A 25291-nucleotide genomic window follows, 5' to 3' on the forward strand; every position below is an offset into this window, starting at 1 on the left:
ATCCATCCATCCATCCATCCATCCATCCATCCATCCATCCATCCATCCATCCATCCATCCATCCATCCATCCATTTTCTAACACCCTTGTCACTTAGTGGGGTCGGGAGGTGCTGGTGCTTATCTCCAGCTAACGTTCCTGGCGAGATGCGGGGTCACTCTGGACAGGTCGCCAGTCTGTCGCAGTGCATTATTATGTCATTAAATCAGTATCAAAAGGTCTTGAAACAATATTATTGTTTATTGCAATAATTTTTTAGACAATTAATCGCTCATCAAAATCTGTTATCGTGACAGACCTACTTATTCATATCAAACACTCATAATTTTTCTGCTCGAAATACATTATTATTTCAAAATGTTATTTAAACGACAACAGCACTGAAATATTTTTGCTATATTTTTTAAAACTGATGTCCTTTAAAATCAAATATCAACCTTCCTTACTTAGATATTTTCTTACTTGTGTCCAAAACAAACATGCAATTTTTTTTTTCTGTTTTGTCATTAAATCAGATGTGACAAATGTATGTCAACACAAGGCAAACTGAGTCAGTCCACGGTTTAAAAATGGCACACACCTGAGGCTATGTAGTCTCATGATTTGTTGCACCGATCATGACAATAACCGGACCATGAAGTCAAAGGAAACTCTTTGCAGACAACCAGAGAATTCATTTTGCTAGGCGGTAAAACAGGTGGTCGTGTCAGAATTAGCGTGCAGATATGCTCATTGTGTCGTATTCATTTAGAAAAAGTTTTTGAGGGTTTTAATAACATTTTGGCGAATTGAAATAATGTAAAAGAAAATAAAAAAATTTAAAAAATTTATGAAAATGTGGCATATTTATTTGGTGGTCTCAATATTCAACAGTGTTATTGCAGATTCATCTTTTTTTCATCATATCATACAGCTAATTTTTTATATATATTTTTTTTTTCCTTCTGCTTTATGCAAAAATATTATCTAGTTGTTAAAAATAAAAATAAAAATTCATAATTTTACATATTTTTGAAAAGGTTTGCCAGCAATTTTGTCTCACAAAAGCATTAATTGCTTGAAAATAATCTTCAGCATTCTGAGGAATTTTTCTCCAAACTAAATTTAAAAATGTTTTTTTTTTTTTTTTTTTTTTTGCTTTTGCTGTGGAAAATTGTAACTTGTTGAATTGCTCGGCTCTTTTCTGATCAGCTTAAGTTTGCAAGCCAGCTGTGAATCCTCAGGCCAAGGAATTCTTCCAATTAACTGGATTTACTGCAAGCAGAGCTTACCACTTGAGAACATATCACTGCCTTGGCATGGGTCATCGTTGAAGGCTATAAAATAAGCCATGTTCTTTACCAACTCTAAGCCACAAAGTTGAGTATCAGAGGAAGCATTAAAAATAGATAAGGCCTGGGAATTGGAGGCATAGATTGTGTCCAAAATTTCTTCAGAGCTGCTTTGTCTTGTATATATATTTTTATCGTTTCACATACAAAGTTCTTGATGTAAACTGGAAGATGGAAAATGATTCATTGCAACATCAGAGGTGCATGTTACATGCAAGCTAGTGAGTAAATGGGGACTGAATCCTCACAGGATCTGGTGATGATGATGCACAGGCAATGGATAGGAATTGTGCAATGATGGAAGATTAACCTTAAAGCTTGGAAAACGATTGTTGTCGAAAGCAAAACGCGACATAATGAAGAAAGGAAAGTGAAGTACATGATTGGACATGCAGAGAAATATTGAATACACAGCTGACGGAATGAGAGTGTTGAATCTTTTTCTCATGCAACATTCACTTCTACATTTCTGCTCCGTTTAACAATATATAAGACCGTCTCGGATAATCTACTGGAGATGCCGTGACACATTTGTTCAGATGGAGTATCTAATGAAGAATGTTGTGATTCATTTTTTACACTGTGTGCAAAGACGATAGACAAAACACTCTGTGGCAAAAATAGATTTCTGAAGAAGGTGATACGTCTGAGACAGAATTATGAAGCTGTGATGTGGCTGTGAATGTGATCCAAAAATCATTTTGACACATCAGTGATGACTTTTCACGCAATTTATAGGGATGATTTCCTGTTGTTAAGTTGTAGAAATTGTAGGTATTTCTAAGGCTTCTCCAGCACTTTTTTAAATACATTTTTGGATTAAGGTATTAAGAGGGGCTATTTTGACTCTTAGTCTTTCCTTCAAGCATCCTCAGTTAATTTATTTTTAATTACTTTTCAAAGTTTTAATTAAAACATTACTTTTTTTATATTATTCAAACGTGAATTAAGATCATCTCTCTTTGAAAACCAAGACCCTTTATGTGCAATACTCATCCAAACAACACCCATGATAACATCTAATAGGCAAGAAGTTAATGTTCGTTGATGCACCGTGTCACCTCGGTTACCAGTAAAATTAGGGAGCAGTTATCTGTGTGTACCTGGGCAAATTACGAAATGGGAAGCTAATTCAACTTGCTCATTTCACAGTTCATTTAGCTGCTCATAAAACACCCAACTGCAAATCACCTTTTATATTCTCTGGAGTTTATTGGAAATTCAAACACTCGCGCACAGGAAAAGTGGGAAAAATATACAGGTGAAATTTGTGCACCAGTTATCTGCACACTAAAAAAAAAAAAAAAAAAAAAAAAATCAGATTTTTAAGCATTGTTAAAAATACGACATTTACAATGGGGGGGGAACACCAGGTGATATTGAAGGAGAACGTTAAGTCTGGAACCGTTCTCACCATTTCACTGAAAAAAAAAAAAAGAATATTCTGAAAGTTTTTAATTAGTTATGCAGCATGTGAAATATTGCTGATATTTATTGCACTGTTGCAGACTTATTTTACGTCTTAATAATGACTTTTTTTCTTTATCAAAATTTATTTTCCCACTAGGTAAAATTAAATCAGACTACACTTTGTTTCAGATTAGTTTGGGTTACTTTCTTCTGATGGCTAAAATGCCAGAATGATGAAAGAAGATTTAAAATTGAAAGGTTTCCACATATTTTTATAGCATTTCGTAGCAGTATTCTTAAGGTCATTGTCCTTTTGGAGATCATAAGCCGGGATAATTTCTTGAGATGTTACTTTAAGACCATCTCAAGATGCATCATCCTGCAGCAAAATACCCCCAAAACATCCTTGCAAGCTTCTCCCCATATCTCAGAATGTTAAAATGCGTATTATTGACAAAAACTTTAAACTGCAATATGTAACTTCTTCAAACATGTTTTTTTTTTTTTACATATTTGTTAAAAGTGCCACCATATTGTGACAGAATGATATATGACAGTCTTTGGGGAAAAAAACAAAAATCCAGCTCCTCTCCCCCCTCCCAGTGCTCCAGCTGCCACCTGCAGAAATGCACTGCTCCCAGTCAAACACAACCAAGAGCAAGGAGGAAGGTCTTGGCACCGTCAGAAACAACCAAAGTAACCAGACTTAAACATGTCCTACAGGGAGTATTCAGGTCCCAGCGACTCTTTGATCAGATGAAAGCAACTGGACTTCATTTTGGATTCTTTGATAGACTTTGGCTAAGCATGGGTTGACATGAGACATAATGTCCACTTTGTTGGCATAAACCCTGTAGACTCTTGTTTACCTAGTAATTTACATGCCCTGTTCATGTCGCCAAGTTCTTATGTGAGGTCAGCTGGGAGCCGAGTTGCCAACCATCAGTGTGCAGCCTTCACCTGCTCTGACACCTGCTTTCTACGCTGGCATTGGTGTAGGAGGGAAATCTCCATGGTGTTGAGGGAGAGCTGGAATAATTCCTCCCAGTCTCAACAGTGGGGGTCTGCGTGTCCCAGTGTGTTTCCTTGGGGTTTGTATCTGTATTCGCGATTGGTTGACTCTGGCATGTGGGTGTCGCAGTGGATACGTGTCTACCAGTGCTCATAGAAGAAGACAGCAAGTTGCACCCCACCCTCCCTTCTTCTCCTCCCTCTTGCTCAGTTGGATCTCACTCCCAGATCTGTCAATGTGTCCGTTCATGTGTCTTTGACATGACGTGCCACCCACGGCACAGGGAAGGTACAAACCATCAAGATTTCCCTCATCTTTTCACCTCCCATTACGAAGTCATGACCTCTCCCCTCATGAGTTTAACACATAGCTTTGTGGAGGAAGAGTAGAATGATCTGTTGAAAACGGCTTCTTGCTGGTCTATTTTTATGACTTTTTTCTTTTCTTTTTTTCTGAATTCATTAGAATAACAATATATGCAAATCCTAATTACGATTGGGTCTTACTCCAGCACACTATTAATATGATATTTAATCCTTATTCTGCACGTAATGTTCAATTAAAGTTGATAAATGCAACAGCAATAGACATTCAATGTGTACTTAGACTGCATTAGCTAAGAGCATAATAACACATTAGTTGTGTGCACACAGCTTTCTTTCCCTACATGTAATTAACTGTAGTCAGTGGCATGAAATCACCTGACACTGTGTCCCCCTCTAGCAGGATTTTGATGCTAATGCTGGATGACAGAGGCAAGTGACTATACTGTGCATACTGTACAATCAAAGAGCATGAACATGACCAGATTTTATTTTTTTTCCTGCCGAGAAGGTGAGTCACTTTAGACAGGACATCTTGTCCTAAATTGAGGAAGATATTAACATAGAAACAGCTGGAAAATGCACTTGGTTGGGTCCCTCTTATCTGTATATGCTCTGACTATATGCTGCACTCCCAAGCTTCTGCATAGCTAAAAATAGCAGCGATAATGAAGTTGTACAGTTATTATAAGCTACAATAAATGAAGAAGGAATCAAGGAGGAAACTGAGGCAAGCCTCACATTGACATTTACAGCAGCTTTTACTACCTTCTGGGTAATGCTTGCAGTTGATGCATCAGGGCCCAATATGCAATAACGCTCAGAACTCACCAGGCTTTGATTTACTTATCTCCATCACAGTGCTAGCCTGCGTTCCCATAGACCAGAATAAGCTGCCCCAGATTTTTTTACGGGCTTTAATAAGAAAATGTGACGACGTTTCTGTTTGAGCGCAGGAGAAAACAGCATATATCCAAACAGGCGAAGGCTGTTTATCGGACGCTTCAAAAGCCTGTATATTGACGTGCTAAAATAAAAGCTGCATGAATGCTACAGTGCCCCAATTTGAGAGAAGTTGCAATGGTGTATATTGAGGGGGGAAAAATAAGCAAAAATACATTTGCTTTTTATTTAATTATGAAAAGCAGTGTAGGCTTGAGTTGGTATGAGGTAGTCACGGTGTAATTGCTTTAGTAAAAACAAAATGATTTTTTAATCACAGTAACCATAAGCAAATTTAAAAGATACAGTATGCGTGACGACATCTAATTTATTTTATTTAAAACAAGCATCAGCAATTTCAGTGTTGATACAATATCACAACAGATGATTACACATATAATAATGTTATATTTTATATTGTTTTCTTGTTTTGGGGTGCTTTGTGACTCAGGAATAGCGCAGGTGCAGCATATATGATGAATAACTTGGCTGCTCTAGGCTCTAGTCCAGAACCCATGAAGTACAACATACATTCTCCTGTTCTCTTCACTCTTCTTCCTCTGAAGCTTCTAATGAATAAAGACTGTAAAGTCCACGTGACCTTTTAAAAGCAAAGCACATATAGAATAACAAAGTGCAAATATAAAAGCCAGTTTCTCAATTTTCATTGTACAAAATATAATAAAGCATTTTTACTTTTTACAGGTTAACTACCTAACTGGCATAAACTAGCTGTGCTGTTTGCTCAGGTTTCCTGCCTTACAGACTCTTGATGGATGTCACTTTTCACCTTGAACACACACGTGTGATGCATTGAGCTGAAATGTGCAAAGACGTCACAGATTTTATGATATTAGCCTTTTTCACTTTCTTTTCAGAAACAAGAGTGTTTGAAAATTTAAAAGCGTGAAAATCCCATGGAGCTGCAGACAGTGCTGGTGTGGACTGCTTTGACTGAACTGTGTAGAGGTGTATTTATTGATGTGCATCATGCACTGCTGATATGCTTCACATTTTGCTGCTCTTTTAAAAACACAAAAATTGCTGCTTTTTCCCCAAACTACCTTGAGTTGGGTCATCTTTGTTGGATAAGTTAAACTTTAAGAAAATTGTTATACAGTTTGTGATTAATAAAACCTTACTTAATTTGCCAAAATCACTGTAGGACAATAGCTACAATACTACAGTGACTCAGATGGGTCAACAACATGACACAATTAAAAAGTCATAACAGAAGCTATGCTAAAATGGAAGTTGGCAGAACTTCCATATTAGAAGCCAAAATGGCTTTTGTCGTCATTTTTGTTTTTGTGTTCTGGGTTTTGCATTTTGTTGATCCTCATTGATCAACAAAATGCATTATTACAGTTTGCTTTACTGGAATCATTGTTAACCTCTAATAATACTTTGCAGAAATATAGTCTGTACTTTTATGCCCCCCCCACATCAAAGATTACTGCTCACACCATCATCCCCTGGAGAATGCTAAAGCATATTCACAATTTCCCTACAAAGCCTTTATACACTTACCAAATGTGATCATGTGATTGCTACTCACATTTAATCTCAAAGTACCTACCACCTGTGAGTTTTCATAAAGAAAAAAATATATAATTTTTTCAAAGAAAATCTATTTGTGACGATGATGGTGCCCTCCTTTCTTGTCTAATTTCCATTGGCTGCTTTTTATGGATGTTTTCATTCGACTTAGGAAAATGAAAGAAAAACAAGTAAGAAAGCAGGAAATTATTATTTCGCGTTACATCAAGGTTAGTGAAAATGGATTAGTTAAAAAGGTTTGCAAATTACCTTTGATTTAAATGCTGTAATTATCCTCAAAACAGGCTTTTGGACAACCTCTATATTCAGTTAGCGCTGTGTGTAAGTGCATCTTGTGGCCTTTTATTCAATTTGTTTAGAATTGTGAAAAAAGAAAATGACCTTTTTTTATGAGAAATTCTGAAGAAAGGCAGAATATGCTTTCGCATCCTCTCAAGGTAATGATGGCAGAAAAGATAGAAAATAGAAAATGTTTAGTTAAACTGGCTGTAATTCTTGACTTTCCAAACATTATATGTGAAGATGGTTCTCATTCACAAGACATGCTATGTCAAGGCTCTACAAAAAGTCAATTCAGTCCAGTCATTCATCCATTCCAAGTGATCCGAGTTTACGTTCTTTGCTTTTGTATTGAATATGTCATTTTGAAGTTCAGTACAGCTTTTTGCCCAACACACATAGCGAAGGTATTCACGCCCCTCGAGTTCCATCACATTTTTTCACATCCATCATCTGAAAATGGAGAGAACATGGCGCCTCTGGAAGCTCGGCAAGACATGGCTGTCCACTTTCACTAACAAGTTTGACAAGAACAGCATTAATCAGAGAAGCAGCCAAGAGGTCCGTGGTAATTCTTGAGGAGCAGCAGGGATACGCTGCACAGTTTGGGATCATCTTTTGAGCGGACTACTATTAGTTTTTAATTAATGACACAAACGATCTAAGGAAATTAATTTACACGTTATTGTGAGAAAATCTAGTAGGTGATTTGTTTGCACAGCGATATTACAAATTCCTCATGGCAAAAATAGTCCTGCCACTTTAACATTGTGATGATTTCTTGTGAATTTTGCATTTAAACTGGATCATCAGAGTTTTACCTGGCATCTTATAGATGCGACATTTAATAGAAAGAGAGAGGTAATTCCTTTTTTTAGGAATTACCTGATATGACTGCCTGATAAAGAATAACTTCATATCTGACTGTAAATGTAACCTTTAAAATGAAAAGCAGAGGTCTGGGCTGCCATCATTTTCTTCAGTTCCTACCATATACCCTTGACGGAGTCAACCTTAAGCCATCAAAAGCAATCTCAGTGGAGTCGTGGCCTTTTGTTGTGAAGTCAAAGCCAAGTGTCAGGGCTTTTCAGTTTTGTTTTTTTCCCTCTGACTCGGATGCCAAGATTTCTTAAATGATTACATTCATATTTTATACAAAGGAGAGAATATATTTTTAAGCTGATTAAAGTTTTATATGGTTTGTATTTCTATAGAAATGGTGAGCTGCTTGTCAAGTCAGTTTTCCCTCTTCCAAACCTGTTTTTTATATATATATATTTTTTTTTTAATCAAATTCTTTAGACGCACAGCAGGAGCTTCAACGACAATACTTCTCCCAGACCCACTGCCTAGGTTAAATTGTTTACTCTTCTCAAATAGTCCTCATCACTAGAGGAATTTGTCTCTGGGATTTGATTGGTGGGTCCCCTGCCATAAGTCAGCACAGTCACTCCATTTGTCAGGAAAAGGCCCTGACAGTCGGCCTAATTATATTGGTTGTGACTAAGGAGCTGTCTTACAAGAACCAGGCGCATCCATTCACCCGTAAAAGCTTGCTGTATAATAATGCAGCCAATACGGCTGGCAGAAATATGCAGATTTCGGTGTCAAAGCGCATCATCCCATTGAGAAAGTAGATGCTTCAAAGCATTGCTGTACATTTGACTTGTCGAGAATGTTGAGGACATGCCACGCTGTTACTTGCAGCCACATCAAGATGAAAACATGTCATTGGAAGCAGTCATGACAAAGACAAGTTTAGTGTTTTATCTTTCTGGGTGTAAGTTTAAAACCACTCTTGTATGAGTTATTTGGTAATATTGCCACATAAGATTGTATAAGTTTGCCTTTGTTTCTGTAGATGGTCATAAAGTGTGAAATTGATCAGCAAAACCCCAAGCTGTGAGTTGCATTTTTCTTTTTGACCACTGTTCTTACTACAGCTAAGAACAAGAGATTAGTGCATTCATCATTTACCTGTCTTTATAACAGCAAGACGTTAAAGTTATCTTCTCTGAGTCTCCTGACATCTCTAAATCAACTCCAGCACATTGCGGAAACACAAGAAAATACCATCATCCGTAATGTCTGACTGGCCTCTGGGTGAATTTAAAACACTATGCTATATCATTCTGGTGTAGATTTCTTCTTTAAACATTCATGATGTCTGTATCTGACTGCATCCAGTCACTTTTTTATTTTCTCTCTACAGCTTTCTGGTGATTGTCTCATATAGATTTTTCAAAAATCTTCTTTCCTTATATTCTTTTTTTCTTTTTCTTTCACAGGGATGCATGGTGGCACAGTTGGTGGCAGCAAGACAGTCCTGGGTTTAAATCCCAGCCTGTTTTCTGTCTGCATGGGGTCACATTTATTCTTTTGGGTGTCAACGACATCTCACAATATTAAAATGCTTTAATATGTCTCATCAAAGTGAGGCGTGACTTGCAAAATGCTGTTTGAATGCTGTTCATTTGTTACTTTCAACTGTGGCAGCTAGAGTATTTTCCTGCCTCCTCTCATGCTTTTGTCAGGATTTTCACTTGTGGAGTCCATTAAGTTAGCTGATCCCCTCACAGACGGTGATATTGGCCAAGGTCTCGTTCAGGCAGAGGCTGAGTGTGGGGGACATCTTCAGCAGTAAAACTACAAGTGTTGGTTCTGTCACAGTGACTCGCCTTTACCTCTTTTGCAGAGTAATGTACACAGGGTTTTTGTCAAACCTAAATTAAGTTTTACCTGACAACATATATACTTGTCCACTTAGTCATATTCTCAAGGCTTATTAGACTGATCATCTAGACATGTGTGTATGAAATCCCTCAGTTCTGTTTTTCAAACAGGACTTTTAAGACAAAATAGTCGTACTAATTGTAGTCCCTACCCCAGACTTTTATTTATTTTTTCCAACAGAAAGCAGCTGTGACAGTCCTCTTGCACTAAGTCTTATTGATTTCCCCGTTTCCTTTTAAAGATTGTGTGGAGTGAGTCAATGTGGCTTTGCATTTTAATACCACATTTGTTTACTTTACTTTAGGGAGATTTGAGGCTCAAGGTGATGCAAAGAACATTAAAGATGGAGCTAACCACTGCAAAGCGGCACAGCTATTAACAAAGACAACAAGTGAAATATGTCTCTAAGTTATGACATATGAAACCATTAAAAACAGATTGTATCCATGCCTTTTGCTGATGCAGTTTTAGTGAGCATGAAGAGATTGTATTTGTTCTTTATCGCATTTGCACTATCATAGTTTCAGTGTGTAATCTTTTATTAAAATGTTAACTTACGATACAACAGATATGGATTTTTTAAAAATATCATTACAGATGAGCGTTTCATTGTATAATAGCATTCATGAACTAAGGTTCATATTTCCCATTTTATTCTGCTTCAGTTATTGTTGATTATTCTTAGACTGCCTTTTGGAGAACTTTTAATAAATGTAAACTAAATTTGAAAAAGTTGGTGACACTTCAGTTAGGTTTTGGTTTATACTTCTGATTGATCAAGCAGCAAGCTACATCCGTAGGATCAAGTCTGCACGTTTTTAAAATTCCTGAAAATAATCATCAGGTATACTGGGCTGTGGGTGGAAAAGCACTAGTGTTATGATGTATAGCAAAGAAGAAATTAGTTGTCTGTGTGAAAAGCTGCGTTACCATTGGACCCTACTTCAAAGAGCCCTGTCGGGTTGTTCATGTGCTGTATGGCGAGGTTTGACCCGAGAGGTAGAGACACAAATAGGTCAGTCATCTACGATGGACGTAAAGTATAATCCATGACCACAGCTGTCTTTGAGGGCTTGCCAGTGTGCGCCTTACCTGACAGGCACAATAAACCCAACAGATCTACCTGCTGAAAGCTGCGCTTTTCGAGCAGCGTCAAAAATCCACACGGATATGGTCTCTGTCAGCTGTACACTGTGTTTGCTTTCATGTGTGCGTGTTTACATGTCTGTTGCTCGCAGGAAAAACGGCATGTATGACCGAACGTCGGTTTACAGCGCTAGTGCAGTGTAGCAGACAGCTGTGCCACAGACGCAGTGCTGTGGATCACCATGAGGGCCCTTTATTTAGGTCACGTTCTGTGCTTCAGTAGCCAACAGAAAGGATCTCTGTCTACTGAAATGAATACCTTTAGCTGGACACAACCCTGCAAGAAGTGTCTGTCTAACTTCTTGTTGAGACAGAGCTGCTTAATGTTGGTATTGGATATAATCCCGTGTTAATACTAGCAGGAAAATTGCATACATAATTTCTGAGTTTTCAACGAATCAAGCAAGAAAATAATAAATGGACCTCAATATCTTGCTTTTGACCTGTACCCTGTCCTCTACTTGCATAAAGGTTTGCTTCTTCCTTTTTATCCTTCTTTCCCTCCCTTTTTTCCCCCCCACATTTTGTTTATCTACCAGTCTGTGCTGTATTATAAATCGCAGTAATGAATTGCACTCTGACGCTCAGCCGTTCTGCTGTCTGTGTGCTCCGCTGAGGTGCATGGGGCTTTATTTTTGCTTCGCTACCTTTACTTTCAGTCTATTAAAAACTGTGTGGATTCAGCAACTAGCCATCCTCAGATGAGTAAGAAAAGTAGTTTAAGGAGTGCTGATGGATGTGTTTGTTTTCGTGACAGGAAAAGGTCATTTATTACAGTTGCTGCTTGAAGCCCAGAAGCTATATTTGTTGGGTCAGATAGTTTGCCATGTAAATAACTGAAGGTACAGAGGGGAAAGTCCACAAGCACAATTCATGTTTGCGGACAGGCGTGTGCATGAATCCACTGTGTGCAGGTGTACTGTAAGCCTAAAAATAAATGCTCTTTTTGACCCAGTTTTGTCGTCCAGTGTTCTGTAAAAGCCCTGGATTAAAAGCCTGAGACTGTGGGTAGTTTGTGTGAGCTTCTCCAGCAGAATTAAAACGACCCGTCCACTGCCCTGGATCTGATGATTGCCCTGGGTACGTGTCCAGAGGCTTGGTGGACAAAAGACAAAAAATTATTATTTTTTCTTTTGTATTTAACCAATAAGAATCGATTAAGACCTACTTCCTGCTTGTTTGTTTTTGTAAGATAAAGTCCTGTATTAAGCTTTTATTAGGTTCTTTATTAGAAACACTTGTTTAATTTCTCCTTAACACAAATGTCAACTAAATCATTCACATGGCAGCAACTTGCTGCATTTAGGAATCTAGATGTGGTGGAGATGACTTGCTGATGATGCAGTTTAAGGATTTTGAACATGACATGGTTGTTAGTCCTGATCTGAGTATTTTGGAAACTATCGATTTGCTCCCCCAGATGACTTTCCCCCTCACAATAACTTACTAGGTCTACAGACAATGGTAAATAAAACACAACAAATCCAGGGGAAAACTGTGTAGAAAAAAAGTCTTGTTAATATCGGAGGACAACAAGCAAAGTAGTTTGAGATGATCGAAAGGCAACAGTAGCTAAAATCACTCGTTGCAAGCGATGTATAAAGAATACCACATACCAGACATTTTGAAACTTGTAGGACAATGTACTCGTGCACTGCAGATCTGCATCTATTCAGTAGTTTGTATTGTAGTGACCTCTGATATTTGCATATTTTATCATTTTCTGAAGAGGACAGTGAAATGCCTGACAGTAAAGATTCTGATAACGATTGTCAGAGCTTAGGCCAACAGGAAGTTGAGACCAATTGGAGGGCTGCTGTATCTGTTCTGTGTTTATATTTTGAGTAAAACTTCACAGTAATTTCCTACAGATACACTTACGTAATCCGGCATGCTTAAGTGTTCTTTGATGACGAAAGTGGTTTAAGGTCAGACTTGAACTACTTTCACTTGTATCATTTTGTAGTTATTAGTGACAAAAACATGACAAAAATCTGAATATAAAACATCATAAACCACCTGAATTTAGGTCACTCCACAAACTGCCCTGATTAAGAGTCTTATGTTTATAACATTTTAGAATGATTAACTTAATAAAGAAAATAAATTAGAACTATTTATCTTTCATGTATTTAGGTGTATGTCAATCTTTGACCTTTGTGTCACTTTCATAAAGTTTAATCCAGCTGTTGGGTCTGAAACCTTACATTTGTTCACCAATCTGCAATAAAGAGACACAGACAAATATGAGCTGTATACTTGCAAGGAGAGTTGCTCGGAGACTGCTCAGTTACAATCCTCCAACCCAACTCTGAAGCAGTCTCCGCTCTCCAGGCTTTTTATTTAGTTTGGGAACGCCCTAGTTACATGAGGTTCAGTTACTAAAGGGGGGGAAACACACCAACTGAAACCTATTCAAGCTTGCTTCATATCGCACAATCAACTCCTAACACAATATTCTACAGGAAATGGTCTGAGGGGGTTTTAGAGGAAACAACCCCCTCTGCCTTTCTCCTTTTCAGTGCTGTTGCAGATTCACTTGAGGGTACGATCAATACTGACAGTTGTTTCCTCAAGTCACGTGCAGTTGGTTGCTGTCAGTTATTTCCTCAAGTCACGCGCAGTTAGTTTCTGTAAAACAGCATATTCTACTCAAGAAGTTCTAAATACACACACACTTACAAAGATGAGATAAAACTATATACATTTATTCCAACACCAGCCCTCTTTTCACTTGAGTTTTTAATTTGGCATGACACTCCGAGATGATCACTTCCTCCGATTTAATCCTCTTTACAAACTTCCTGGATACACCCCTGCTCAGCAGCCTAAAGGAGACATTTAAAGTGGCAGTATTATGTATTTTCCAGGCATGTAGTGTCATTTTATTGCACATTCAAGTGCCTGTCACCTCCAGTTGTTATAAAAATTTTGTCTGTCAAACAAGGCTTTAAGGAAATTTTAATTTGCAATTTAGCACCTTGAAATTGGGCTTCTGTCTCTTTAAGAAGCTCCTGCTGTATTTGACACTCCGCCTTCAGCATGTCATTACAACAGTGTTCCTCCATTAAGCCTTTAACAATGCAATGTTTTACCAGCATAGCACTGAGAAGTAGTTCGTATGATGAGCTCAGTAGATGCTGCTAGGAATGGTTGTTAACGGCATAACAACTGTTACTTTATGCTGTGTTCTGATGATGAGCTGAGGGAGAAGTGTTGGGAAGAGAAGGAGCTTCTTAAAGAGACAGAGGTCAATTTTAAGATGTCAAGTTGCAAAGTCAAATTTTGATTTATGTTTTATATATACAGCAATTTTATGACAACTGGAGGCAACACAGTTACTTGGTTGTGGTATAAATTACCACTGCTTGCCTGGCAAATACATATCACCACCTTTTTAAATTTTTAAAACTGCTGTACCCATTTGTTTGTGGTCTTTTTTTTTTATTACATCGTTGCGTAATCTGACAACATCCTTGAACAAATGCAGTTTATATCTGCCATTTTTTTCTGGTCATTTCAAGCCAAACAGACAAAATGTACACAGAAGCTTGACGACAAATATGGGTGTCAGTGGCATTGTAGCTTGTTGCTTCTAAATTTAGAGGTCTTTCCAAGTAAGGTTTTAAAGAACAAACATAAAACGGTGACTGAGATGAACAGGTTCAGCATCAAACGTTTTCATCTGCATTTCAGGGTTATGAAGAATTTTCTTCGAATTGAAGCAGGCGCTATAATGTGCTTTGAGTGTACAGTAGTGTTTCAGATATATAGTTCTCATTATGCTTAAATAGGAAGCAACCTGATTTCTTATGTTACTTGAGGGGTTTTCTGCTCCCACCTGGTGAAACCCCTCTAGGAAACAGGAGATCTAGTTGTCTTCTATTATTTCAGTAAGAAATGTCATGAATGATGGAGAGTCAGCACCAACATATTTATAATTCTCTTTTCTGTCTTTCTCTTCCTGTTTGTCTGTTTTATTTCATGGATGCGTGCTTCTTTGTAGAGCTAGATTTGGGGCCTGTGCAGACTTTCTGCAGAAGCAGTCGGGTGCACAAGCCAACCAGGCCAAAATGACCATGAAAGGCCTGTCCAACAGCCGCAGTCACCACACAGTGACCTGCGACCCCTCTTATGACTCCATGACTCTGGGGCACGCCGACCGCCGGTCCTACTTCCTCAACCAAGGGGAAGCTCATCCCACTGAAAACCCCTGCTACACACAGCGGAGCGCCTTTCAGACTGAGTGCAGTGCCTATCCTGACCTGACCAGCTGTACTTTCCCTCGCAGACATTACAGCTCCCACCATGAGCTGAAGGAAGAGTGCAGCGCCTTGGTGCCTTACACCGGGCCTACGGGGAGCTGTAAGGGAAGCGGAGGGAACAACAACAACCGCATACCGTCAAACTTGCTCGAGCAGTTCGAGACCCAAGCTCCGTTGAGACGCGAAGGCTACCACACGCTGCAATACAAGCATACGGCATTGGAGCACCAACGCAGCGACAGCCCTGGTCGAATTCGCCACCTCGTGCATTCTGTGCAGAAGCTTTTCACCAAGTCCCACTCTCTAGAGGGGCCCTCGGGCTCTGGAGGAGGTGGGAGCGGAAAGATAAATGGCAGCAAATCCAGCCCAGATGATCCTCCCTCGTGCTCTGGGACCCTCAAGCACAGTAAGCGTAGTAAGAGCAAAGACCGCTCCAAGTCAGAACCCAAGATGCGTACAACTACATCAGGGTACTGGAGCTCAGATGACATGCTTGACCGGGAGGTGTGTCTGTACCATCACCACCAAGGGGGTGGCATTGGTTCCATGCCTTCAGGGGTCATGACTATTGGACGCCACCCAGATAAATCCCAGTCACAATATTTCATGGAGTCCTACAACACCATCAGCGCCCAGTCACTCAAGACGTCACGCAGCAACAACGACGTCAAGTGCTCTGCGTGCTCAGGTGGCAGCAGTGGAGGTCTGCCGCTAATGAGTGCCCTCGATGGACAAGTCCAGCTGAAGAAGAGCTCATGGTCCTCTACGCTGACGGTGAGCAGAGCGAGGGAGGTGTACCAAAAGGCCTCTGTCAATCTAGATAAAGCTCTCGTCAAAGCCGAGCCAGGACGCACTTGCCATTTCTTACAGGTAGGATTGTAGCATCATCCCCATCTCTCTTGCATGTCATGCTTCAAATATCATCTGTGGCCCGCTACTACTCCATGCATCTGTTTTATATTCCCGCATGAATATGCATTTGTTTATGCCTGTCTGTCTGTAGGAGTTGAATGATTGATTCATCCTGTCAAACCTTGATCATTGTCTTGTGTTGTTGTCTTTTGTATATTCATAAAACATGCTTGAAAAACCATACCATGGCATCTCCTCTTTTGTGTTGATGTGCGCTGAATTTTGGTTTTTGTAAGTTTGTATATGCCAATGCTGTGACATGTTTAAGGAGTAGGGGCAAGATTATGTACTGACTGTTTCTTCTGTAGAACAATGACAGTGTACAGTACAGTGAAGATTTAGAGCGCAAATGTAATTTGTTTTGAGTGGCACACTTTCGCGTCAAACTACATTTATTCTGCTGTCAAGATCGTGCTCGGTCTGGTCGTAGCAGCAGTCATGAGATTGCGTGTTTTAGTCAGAGTGGTGCCTCTGCGAGATCAGAGAGAGAGCAGGAGTTCAGCAGACAGAAGCTGAAAGTAAACTGCCCCAGTCCCAAAGCTCAGTGGTCACACAGCAACACAGAGAGACATGCATACTGACACTGCAACGTTGCTGGGTCACGCTAGGGTTTTTTTGTTTTTTTTCTGCTCTTGGAAGAATTTTCAAGATTTTCAGTTTCTTACAAAAGTATTCATGCCGCTTGAATGTATTTTAAAATGATTTTGTGTAATAGTCATAAAATCCTACTTTAATTCATTGAAAAATTAGCAAATAGAAAATAAAATGTTTCAAATAAAATGAGTGACAAAAATGTAGTGTACATTCGTATCCGGGTCTTATGAGTCAATACTTTGTGGACATGGCTAACTACAACAGCTGCCACTCTGCCGGGTTATGTCCTGACCATTTTACCACATCTGCAGACTGCTTTATTTCTTTTATTTTTCTAGCAGAATTGTTCAAGCTCAATCAAATTGGAGCTAAATATGCTCCAAACTTAATCATTCTATTTTAGCTTGGGCTGTACGCTCCAGCCTGAATCGTTTCGTAGTAGTTACCATGTTTTGCCCCCAGGACTCTCCATCCATCTTCCAGTCAACTCTTACCAGCTTTCCTCTCTCGCTGACGGAAAATTTACTTCTCTTATTGATCATTTTCTTGTCCAGACTATCAGCATAAGTGGATACCTGGGCTCGTGCAGGTTTACGGTTTTCACACCCTTTTCATTTTAGAAACTTAAGATGTTGTTTTTATATCCTAAACTTGCTTTAAAATGCCTTTCCTGCTCACAGTTTTGCTGTACTTTGTTTTGGTCCATCATTTAAGTTTTTCCTTGCGTTTCTCCTTAAGTTACTCCAAAGTTCAAAGTGTACGATGTTTTATACCGTCTTGTGTAGTTGGTTAAAAATATACCTTTTAAAAATGTTGACAGATTATAGAAAGAGTGTCAATGTACATACTTTATGCCTGTGTGTGCATACACTACAAGAAGGGAAAAAAACACTAAGTAAATAAGGGCAGCAGAGAAAAGCATGAGTGAAAATTACAGAGTAGGGGAAGGCAAAGGCAGTGAGTGTTCTGTCTGGCCATGCATTTTAACATCCTGGAAAGCCGACTGAGCCGATTAAGGAAGGACGTTGTCATTGCAACGAGGCACCAATTCTTTCAGACACAAAAAGCTTTGTTTTTTGGGGTTTTTTTTCCCTTTGTCTCCAAAGTGCATCTAAGCACTTAGTGGGAGCATCACATGTTTACCGATGTTTTTATAGAAAAAAAGCATATTGCAAGCTAATGTTTGCAAGAAAATCTCCGTCCAGCATATCACAAGTGCTTTATTTTATGAAGTGTAAAACAATAAGTACAAAAATTAAGCATTTCACGCACTTATTTCACGCACCTCTTTTCACAGACGGCAAACTTGGTTTTTTTTTACCACTCTGTAGTTGCCCCTGACATTAAGGTCAGCTCGGTTTCCTAGCTACGCAGTTGTCCATTGAATGATTCCCCTGCACTTTTTTCCCCCTCACTCTGTATCTCATTTCTTTCACTTCAGAGCCGGTGCCCTAAAAGCCACTCACATTGGGAGTGCAGTGGTTCTGTCGAACAAAACCCCCTTTGTCTTTTCCCCTCCTCTTTCCATCTCTGCTGTCTTTGACTCGCTCTCTTTTAGATTATACCAGCTCGGAGATGGGTTTTCCTTTTATTTATTTTTTTCTACCTTCATTAGTGAGTGTGAAAAGCCAGGAGAGCAGGCAGAGGCCAGGGTTTACAGCGGTATTCTGTCAAAACGATTAATTTTCCCACGCTTGATATGCAGCACGCATCATGGGACGGACAAAAGAAGGCCATCGGCATTGTGAGGTTAATGGTAGGATCAAGACAGGCCGGTTTAGAATATATTCTAGTCTTGTTAGATCCATTTTTGGATCTGCTTGTGAGAAGGATGTTTTTTTTTTTCTTCCTCTTTGTTTTACTAATCTCACCTCTTCTCTGCAGGTGCCTCAGGATGACTGGAGCGGCTTCTCTCCAGTGGGGAAGGATGATGAGATCCCTTGCCGGCGAATGCGCAGTGGCAGCTACATCAAGGCCATGGCAGAGGAGGATAGTGGCGACTCAGATTGCAGCCCTAAGCCCTCGCCCAAGGTCCAGGCACGGCGAGCCAGCTACCTGAAGGCCACACAGCCTTCTCTTACTGAAATGACCACGCTCAAGTGAGTGTATGCTGTAAATGATTTGGTCATTTTTGGGAGGACTTTTTTGTTTTGTTTTCACTCAAAATTGCATTGACATGCAATATTAAAGGGTGGTGACAGTCAGCATGAGAAATTCACAATATTTTTTTACAGCCAGTCAAACATCATCTAGTTCATTTTTCAACTGAATTTGGACTCAGTCAGGTAGTGCGGACTGAGAATCAGCCCAATTTCAAACATCCCAGCAGCCAATGAAATAGAAGGCATTTGCTCTTTCATCTTTTTGCCTGGATTGCCAAAATGTTTAATACTCTCTTTGCTTTGACAAATTATCCCATCTGTGAGGCACAATAGTTAATACTTTATTGTTTGAATGTATGACTTTCTAGAATAGACTGCTTTTGCGGTCATTGTGATAAAATAAAACATTGTTCTCTGAAATCATTGACAAACCCATCGGTTAAGCTCCTCCTGCTGCTGTCTTGATTATCTACCCAAAGGTTTTCTTAAGAAAGTTCTTCCTGTCATTGCATCTGATCTGATTGAAATGGTAAACTCATCCCTCTCATCAGGAGTTTTACCCCAAGCTTTAAAAACAGCAGTTATCAAATCACTGATAAAAAAAAAAAGAACAATCTGGACAAGTCACTATTGCAGAATTACAGGCCAATCTTCAACCCTTCATTCACCTGCAAGGTTTTTTTTTCCAAAAAGCTGTGTTTCAAAAGTTAAATTGCTTCCAAACCGTGACCAACCACTCTGACGTCTTTCAGTCCAGTTTCTGTGCCGACTATAGTACTGAGACTGCCCTTGGCAAAGTGTCCAGTGACATTCACATAAATACAGACTGTGGGAAGAACCACAGTGCTGGTTCTGTTGAACCTCAGTGCAACATTCAACACTGTTAACCGTGATATATTATTGCAGAGGTTCCCAAACTGTGGGGTGCGCCCCCTAAGGGGGCGCCGTGCCATTGCAGGGGGCGCGGGAAGCCGTCTGGATGAAAAATAAAAAAATAAAAAAACATGAATGCCGTATGCGCTGGGTTTTTACCTTAGAATGGCCAACTCTCTGTTATTCATATGTCAATTTGATACAGTAGGGGCTTCCGCACTTTTATCAGCAGTTAAAACTGTTTAATCCATTAACATGTGGTAACCTGTTTTTTCGAGCCGCCTTCAAACGCAACATGAGCGCTACGACACTCGCACTGGGTTTACACCTGTGTGGCAGTGAAGGAGACTGCTGCTGTTGTGCAGAGCTACGCAGGTGTGTTCGAATCATGGCAGCAAAACCAGCAAAGCACAAAGAACTTTTCACAGTTTTTCCCCCCAAACTAACAGACTCAGTTGAGTAAAGCTGTTGGATACAGGTAAAGTTTGCTAAAAGATGACTAGCTAAAATAACCTTTACATTTCATTTCAAAAACACCTTGAACAGACCGAGCCATTATTTCAAATGGATCCCTGTTTGTGTGCAGAAGTCTTTCTGAAACCAATTACAACATTGCTCAAAAATCTGCTGTAGGTCAAGAATGTTGTCAGATTTTTTCCTTCTTCTTTCTCAAAGCAGTTCTGTGACTGAGATGTGAGATTAAAAGCTGAGCGTTATTAATGGAGAATCATTTAATGATATTGTTAGCTAAGGCGTTTGCTTCTCAGTGCTGCTTTTATTCCTCACAGCACGAATTCAGAAATGTTTCCAGCTGTAAGTCCATCAAGGACATCTATAAAAGTCTTGAAGTGCAAATATCTAAAAGCTCTGTGAAGACAACAACAAAAAAAACTTTTAACATTTTTAAGAAGGCTGAAGATATTAAAGTACACCTTGTATGCCAAGTTTGGTTTTAAGAAGAGCAAAAATATTTTTCACTGTTTGTGACTTAAGGCGATTTTAATGTGATATCAAGAAAATTGCGGAAGTGACCAATATTCGGTGGCTTCATGAAGCATATTTACTCTCTGATTGGTTGCTTTGCAAACAGCAGCCAGTAGCATGTCAAGTAGCATTGTGCCCAGGTATTCGAGTTTCCAAAGCTGTATTTTCTGTTGAATTTTTATGTTGTACAATACAATCCACAAATAAGTGAGTTTTACGCAAATAATTTGAGTTACATTCATAAATCAATCATACATTCTTTTACCATCATAAAAGGACATGTTGCTGCAAACATACTTGCGTTCGGTTGCCTGGCGACTAACACCGCCTGTATATAGATGGCTTATTCAAAGGTAGAAAAATGCAGTCATGCAAGTTTTAAGGCTATTCTATACCAATAAACAAATCTAGTCCTTATAAATATTTTAAAGCATTCATTAAGTCCTAGGCACTCGATCTCTATCTTTCACCAAATGGAGGTATTTTACTTTATACTTCACATAAATGGAGAAAGAAAGGAGGACACCCTTCTTGTTTTGAAGCACGGGGCTGTGACTGATTAGCTGTGTAATACTTGGAGATGAGAAAAACACAAGTGTATGCTCAGTCTTTGTTCGTGGTTGCACAAACACTAGCATGCAAAGACACACATTCTTATATAAGAACATGTGGCACAGCTTGGGGCCCCGCTAATGACTTGAGTGAGGCGTGGGGAATGCCATCATCATTTGATACAATCCAGCGAAACAACCCCAAACTGCAGTGCTGCATTTTGGAGATAGGGAGTGAGTCGGGAGCCGCTGACAACTTGTTTTCATACTGAGTCTTTGTGAGCTGGCTCAAGTCTGTTCCCCCCTGCAATGATTGAATAATCAGCTTTGTTCGTCCATATGTTTCAAAATGCAATCTGTGACCATTTTGTCCTTGGTGTGCCTGGAATTGCTCCCAAAAAGTTAGGCAACGTGTTTATTCTTCTCTGCTACTTGAATGTTTTTTCTTTGTTTTTTCCTTTTTTCTTTTTAACAGAAGAACTACAAATAAAGAATTTGCAAAGTGGGGAACAGGAGTAGAAAATGATTTCATCAGACAGCTAGAGTTACTCTATTATTTATTGTCGGCTATGAAACACGCCTAAATGTCAATCGCTCCGTGGAGAGAGCCTTTAGAAAACACTGACCAGTCAGTCTGTTGTGTTACAAGTTGGATCTTGCTTTTAAAATGTCAAAACAGAGGTCATTGATTCCATAAACAGTCTTCACTGAGATATGGAAAAAAGATGTGCAGAACAAAGGCATCAGTAGATTTTTTTGTTTTTGACTCCATTCCTCTGTGCATCACCCACACCCACATGGAATTCAAGTTTCTGTTATGAATGATTCACAAGTATCTCTGACAATTGAAATACTCGGTGTGACAAATTTGGCTCAGTTGAAAAGTATCTAATGTCTCCTGAGTGCAGAAGAATATAGTGGGGACGAGGTTGGCACAACTTCTGTTTTAATTCTTTGGATGCTACTTAGTTGTTGTTGTTTTTTTTGTTTGTTTTGTTTTTATGAAATATTCATATTTCCCAACATGTTAGAAAAACACTCAGGCTTTTATTTGATGCCCTGTTTTTTTTTTTTTTTTTTTTTTTTTTTTTTTTTACAAAATTGTCAAACCAACTTGACTAACAAAGCAAACGTATTATGTACAGACTTTATTAAATTGCTAGTAAGCATATTTTCTTATGTGCAGCTTCTCAATGAAGTCAGTCCCGTAAATGTAGCCATTTTTAAGAGACATTTAAATGAAATTTCAGTACTTACTGAGTTTGAACAGAGCTGCTCATGCCACAAATAAACCTAGCAGATTAAATTGAGCAAGACGGTCTGCAGTTGGTTTTAATTCAAAAATGTTAAATCTAGTCCCTCAAGAACACTGGCCGTGCATGAAATTGTTTTTAATGTTCATTATAGATTGAGGAGTTATTTTTTCATATTTGATATTCCTGTGTTGTGACCTGAAAATTGTACTTTTAAGATAAATAAAAAGAAAAAAGACATGGAGCTGTGCTTTTAGAATATATTGGGGGGGAAATGAATATGAAAAGAACGACAATCAAACTATCCTTGAGGTGCTTGAGATCCATATTGTTTGATACTTCTTGAAAGAAGGTCAAACAAACATGGATGAAAATTTTGCGGTTGCTAAATGGGCATTTGACAATCCTTATTCCTGTCCCAATAATTTGTCCCTTCAGTTCACCTTTATCCTCCAGTGTTCCATCCAAGGATGACTAATCTGGTTTGCTTTGCTGTGGCAACCAGGCTCTATTTTAAGGAAGAAATGCATAATTGAAGAGATCTGACCTGGAGGCAGAGAGCAGGAGCTGTACAGCATGTGTTCATGTGACGTTCTTAAATACTTGGATAATAAAATGGGAGCCAAAAGGAGAGGGAAACACTGAATATGTTTGCCTTTATGTTATTAGTAGGTTTAAGAATCTAATTGATGATCTTGTAAATGTTAGTTTTTTGTGAGCTGGCCACGATATGTACGGCGAGGAGAACAAGTCTGATTCCTGTTTCGACGTCTCCTGATTGACGACTTGTTTGACCTGTATTCAACGACCCAAACACACAGTTTCTCACACCTATGCAAACAGGCACCACAAATCATGCTGAGCAATCAGATTGGAAGCAGGTGGAAGATAACGAGACACTCTGTTCGTCTCCCTTAGAGACGGGCCTGGCGGGTTTTTTTTTACCAGGCTGAAAGTTGTTGCGTTCATTTCCTTCGATTCAAAAGTCTGTGAATTAACTCAAACCTAAAGGCACAGGTGCAGTCGCGTCCGTTTCCTGACATGTATGAAAGAGTCTCGATGGTTAAGTATTTCAGAAAATGTTGCCATGTATCTCAAGGACAGACTAAAGGTGCTACTGCAATACTGTAGTGTTTTGTCCTGAAGCAGCAGTGCTGGATCATTACAGCGTATATATTCATGTTCACATACTCTAAGCTCTGTAACATAAAATAGCATAATTCTTTAGCAGTTTTGCCACTGTTTTAAAGAAAATATTCCACCTACACATTATACCTAAAGTTAAATTTATTTCCAAATCCAAAGAATAGTCTGAAAGGGGAAAAACCAATCACAGGGCAGAAAATACTGAAGATAAAAATGAATGAATGGGGGTAATTACACATGACACAGGCTTGGTCATTGAGTCATAACTACGCTTTTTGTTCACTAACAACACCCACGGTCACTTTACTGGTCTGTCTGCTGATTCACCTATATTTATCTGTAACACTGGTCTGTCCTAGTCCCCCATTCTTTGATTTTTATTTCTTTTGAAGCAAAAAGCTGCAATTATTTTTAATATACTGAGGTAAAAAGTTTTCTGGAGTAGCGGAACTGTTCAGAAAATAAATGTACTATTTTAAATTTAGTCATTTATCATCCAAAACAATGGTCAGCCTAGATGACACATCATTAACTTCTCTTTACATCAGAAAAGCATATTATCAAATTATGTCTGCTGTTAAAAACAATGTAAAGACAGATTCTAATTTAGTTATTTACAGGGTTGTTGTTTTTTTTGCTCTAAAATCCCTTTAAGATTATGTACTCCCACCCATTTGTCCTGCTTCTACCTCGATTTGTTGTGATTGGCTCATGCTCTTTTTTTCCTTTCTTCAGTAATCCGTTTCACTTCTCTTGTGGCAGGATTTCCACGGAGCACTCGCCCAAGCTGCAGATCCGAAGTCACAGCTACCTGCGGGCGGTGAGCGAGGTTTCCATCAACAGGAGCCTGGACAGCTTGGACCCAGCGGGGCTGCTGGCCTCGCCTAAATTCCGCTCCCGCAACGAGAGCTACATGAGAGCCATGAGTACCATCAGTCAGGTCAGTGGATATCTGGAGGCCCGTATCTTGTAGCTCATCCACCGTGTCTTGTAAGCTTTTTGCGGTGGGAGTAAGTCCTCTGTGTGGTCAATTTAAAGTTGCAACAAATAATCCTGCAAAGACAGAAAGTAAGGAAAACCCCAGGACTCCTAATTAGTCTGTTTGCTGAGGCTCAGGTGATGCATTAGTATTTAAATTGGCTATTTAAAAGAAAAAAACACCCCCTGGTCTCATATTTCTTCCTTGATTCGCTTTTTCTACTGTTTCAACACATTCTACGAAACAAAAGTAGCAAATGTGGGTGAATTTGCAGAATCTCAAATAAGGTGTCCAATATTTTTCTGCATGGTTTAAACGTATTCAAACTAACAAACATGTTATATATATGCATAAAGTTTGTTGTGGCTTTATCAGAATCAAATATCATCACATGCCAAAATATGTTTCCCTGACTTGATTCTCCAGCTTGTTGTGATTCGTCTATCAGTTCGTAAATGTCGCCTTTCAAAGTCTCTTTTATCCCGTGCTTTGTGGCGTGTTGTAATTCGCGGTGTTTTCCTGTCGCAGGTGAGCGAGGTGGAGGTGAACGGGCAGATAGAGGCGGTGTGCGAGTCGGTGTTTAGCGAGATGGAGTCGCAGGCGGTGGATGCCCTGGACCTGCCCATGCCCGGCTGCTTCCGGATGCGGAGCCACAGCTACGTGCGTGCCATAGAGAAGGGCTGCTCACAGGAGGAGGAAGAGGGCGTCGTCGCGCTACGCGAGAGGGGGATGGACTCCCCCCCGCGCACCGCCACCACCGTCCGAACCATTCAGAGCAGCACAGGTCAGGGGAAACATTCGTTTTTCACATGCCGACTCATGTGACTCCACCTAACACACATATTCGATAGCCCATTACATATTAATCTGGGTGCAGAGAGGGCGCCGTGGTTTCT

At 39.4% G+C, this 25291-nt stretch overlaps 1 protein-coding gene across 3 annotated transcripts in view; it reads left to right on the plus strand.

Annotated features, from left to right (window-relative positions):
- Positions 1–25291, plus strand: part of dlgap1b (discs, large (Drosophila) homolog-associated protein 1b) — a 111067-nt gene that overhangs the window by 50177 nt on the left and 35599 nt on the right. For all 3 annotated transcript variants that reach the window (XM_008396753.1, XM_008396754.1, XM_008396755.2), the window contains exons 3-6: positions 14743–15871; positions 18392–18606; positions 24179–24356; positions 24924–25179. In XM_008396753.1, the coding sequence (XP_008394975.1) occupies positions 14810–15871; positions 18392–18606; positions 24179–24356; positions 24924–25179 (1711 nt within the window). In that variant the 5' untranslated portion in view covers positions 14743–14809. The remainder of the gene's footprint in view (positions 1–14742; positions 15872–18391; positions 18607–24178; positions 24357–24923; positions 25180–25291) is intronic.

The sequence above is a fragment of the Poecilia reticulata genome, linkage group LG20, assembly GCF_000633615.1.
Source record: "Poecilia reticulata strain Guanapo linkage group LG20, Guppy_female_1.0+MT, whole genome shotgun sequence".
Lineage (NCBI taxonomy): Eukaryota > Metazoa > Chordata > Actinopteri > Cyprinodontiformes > Poeciliidae > Poecilia > Poecilia reticulata.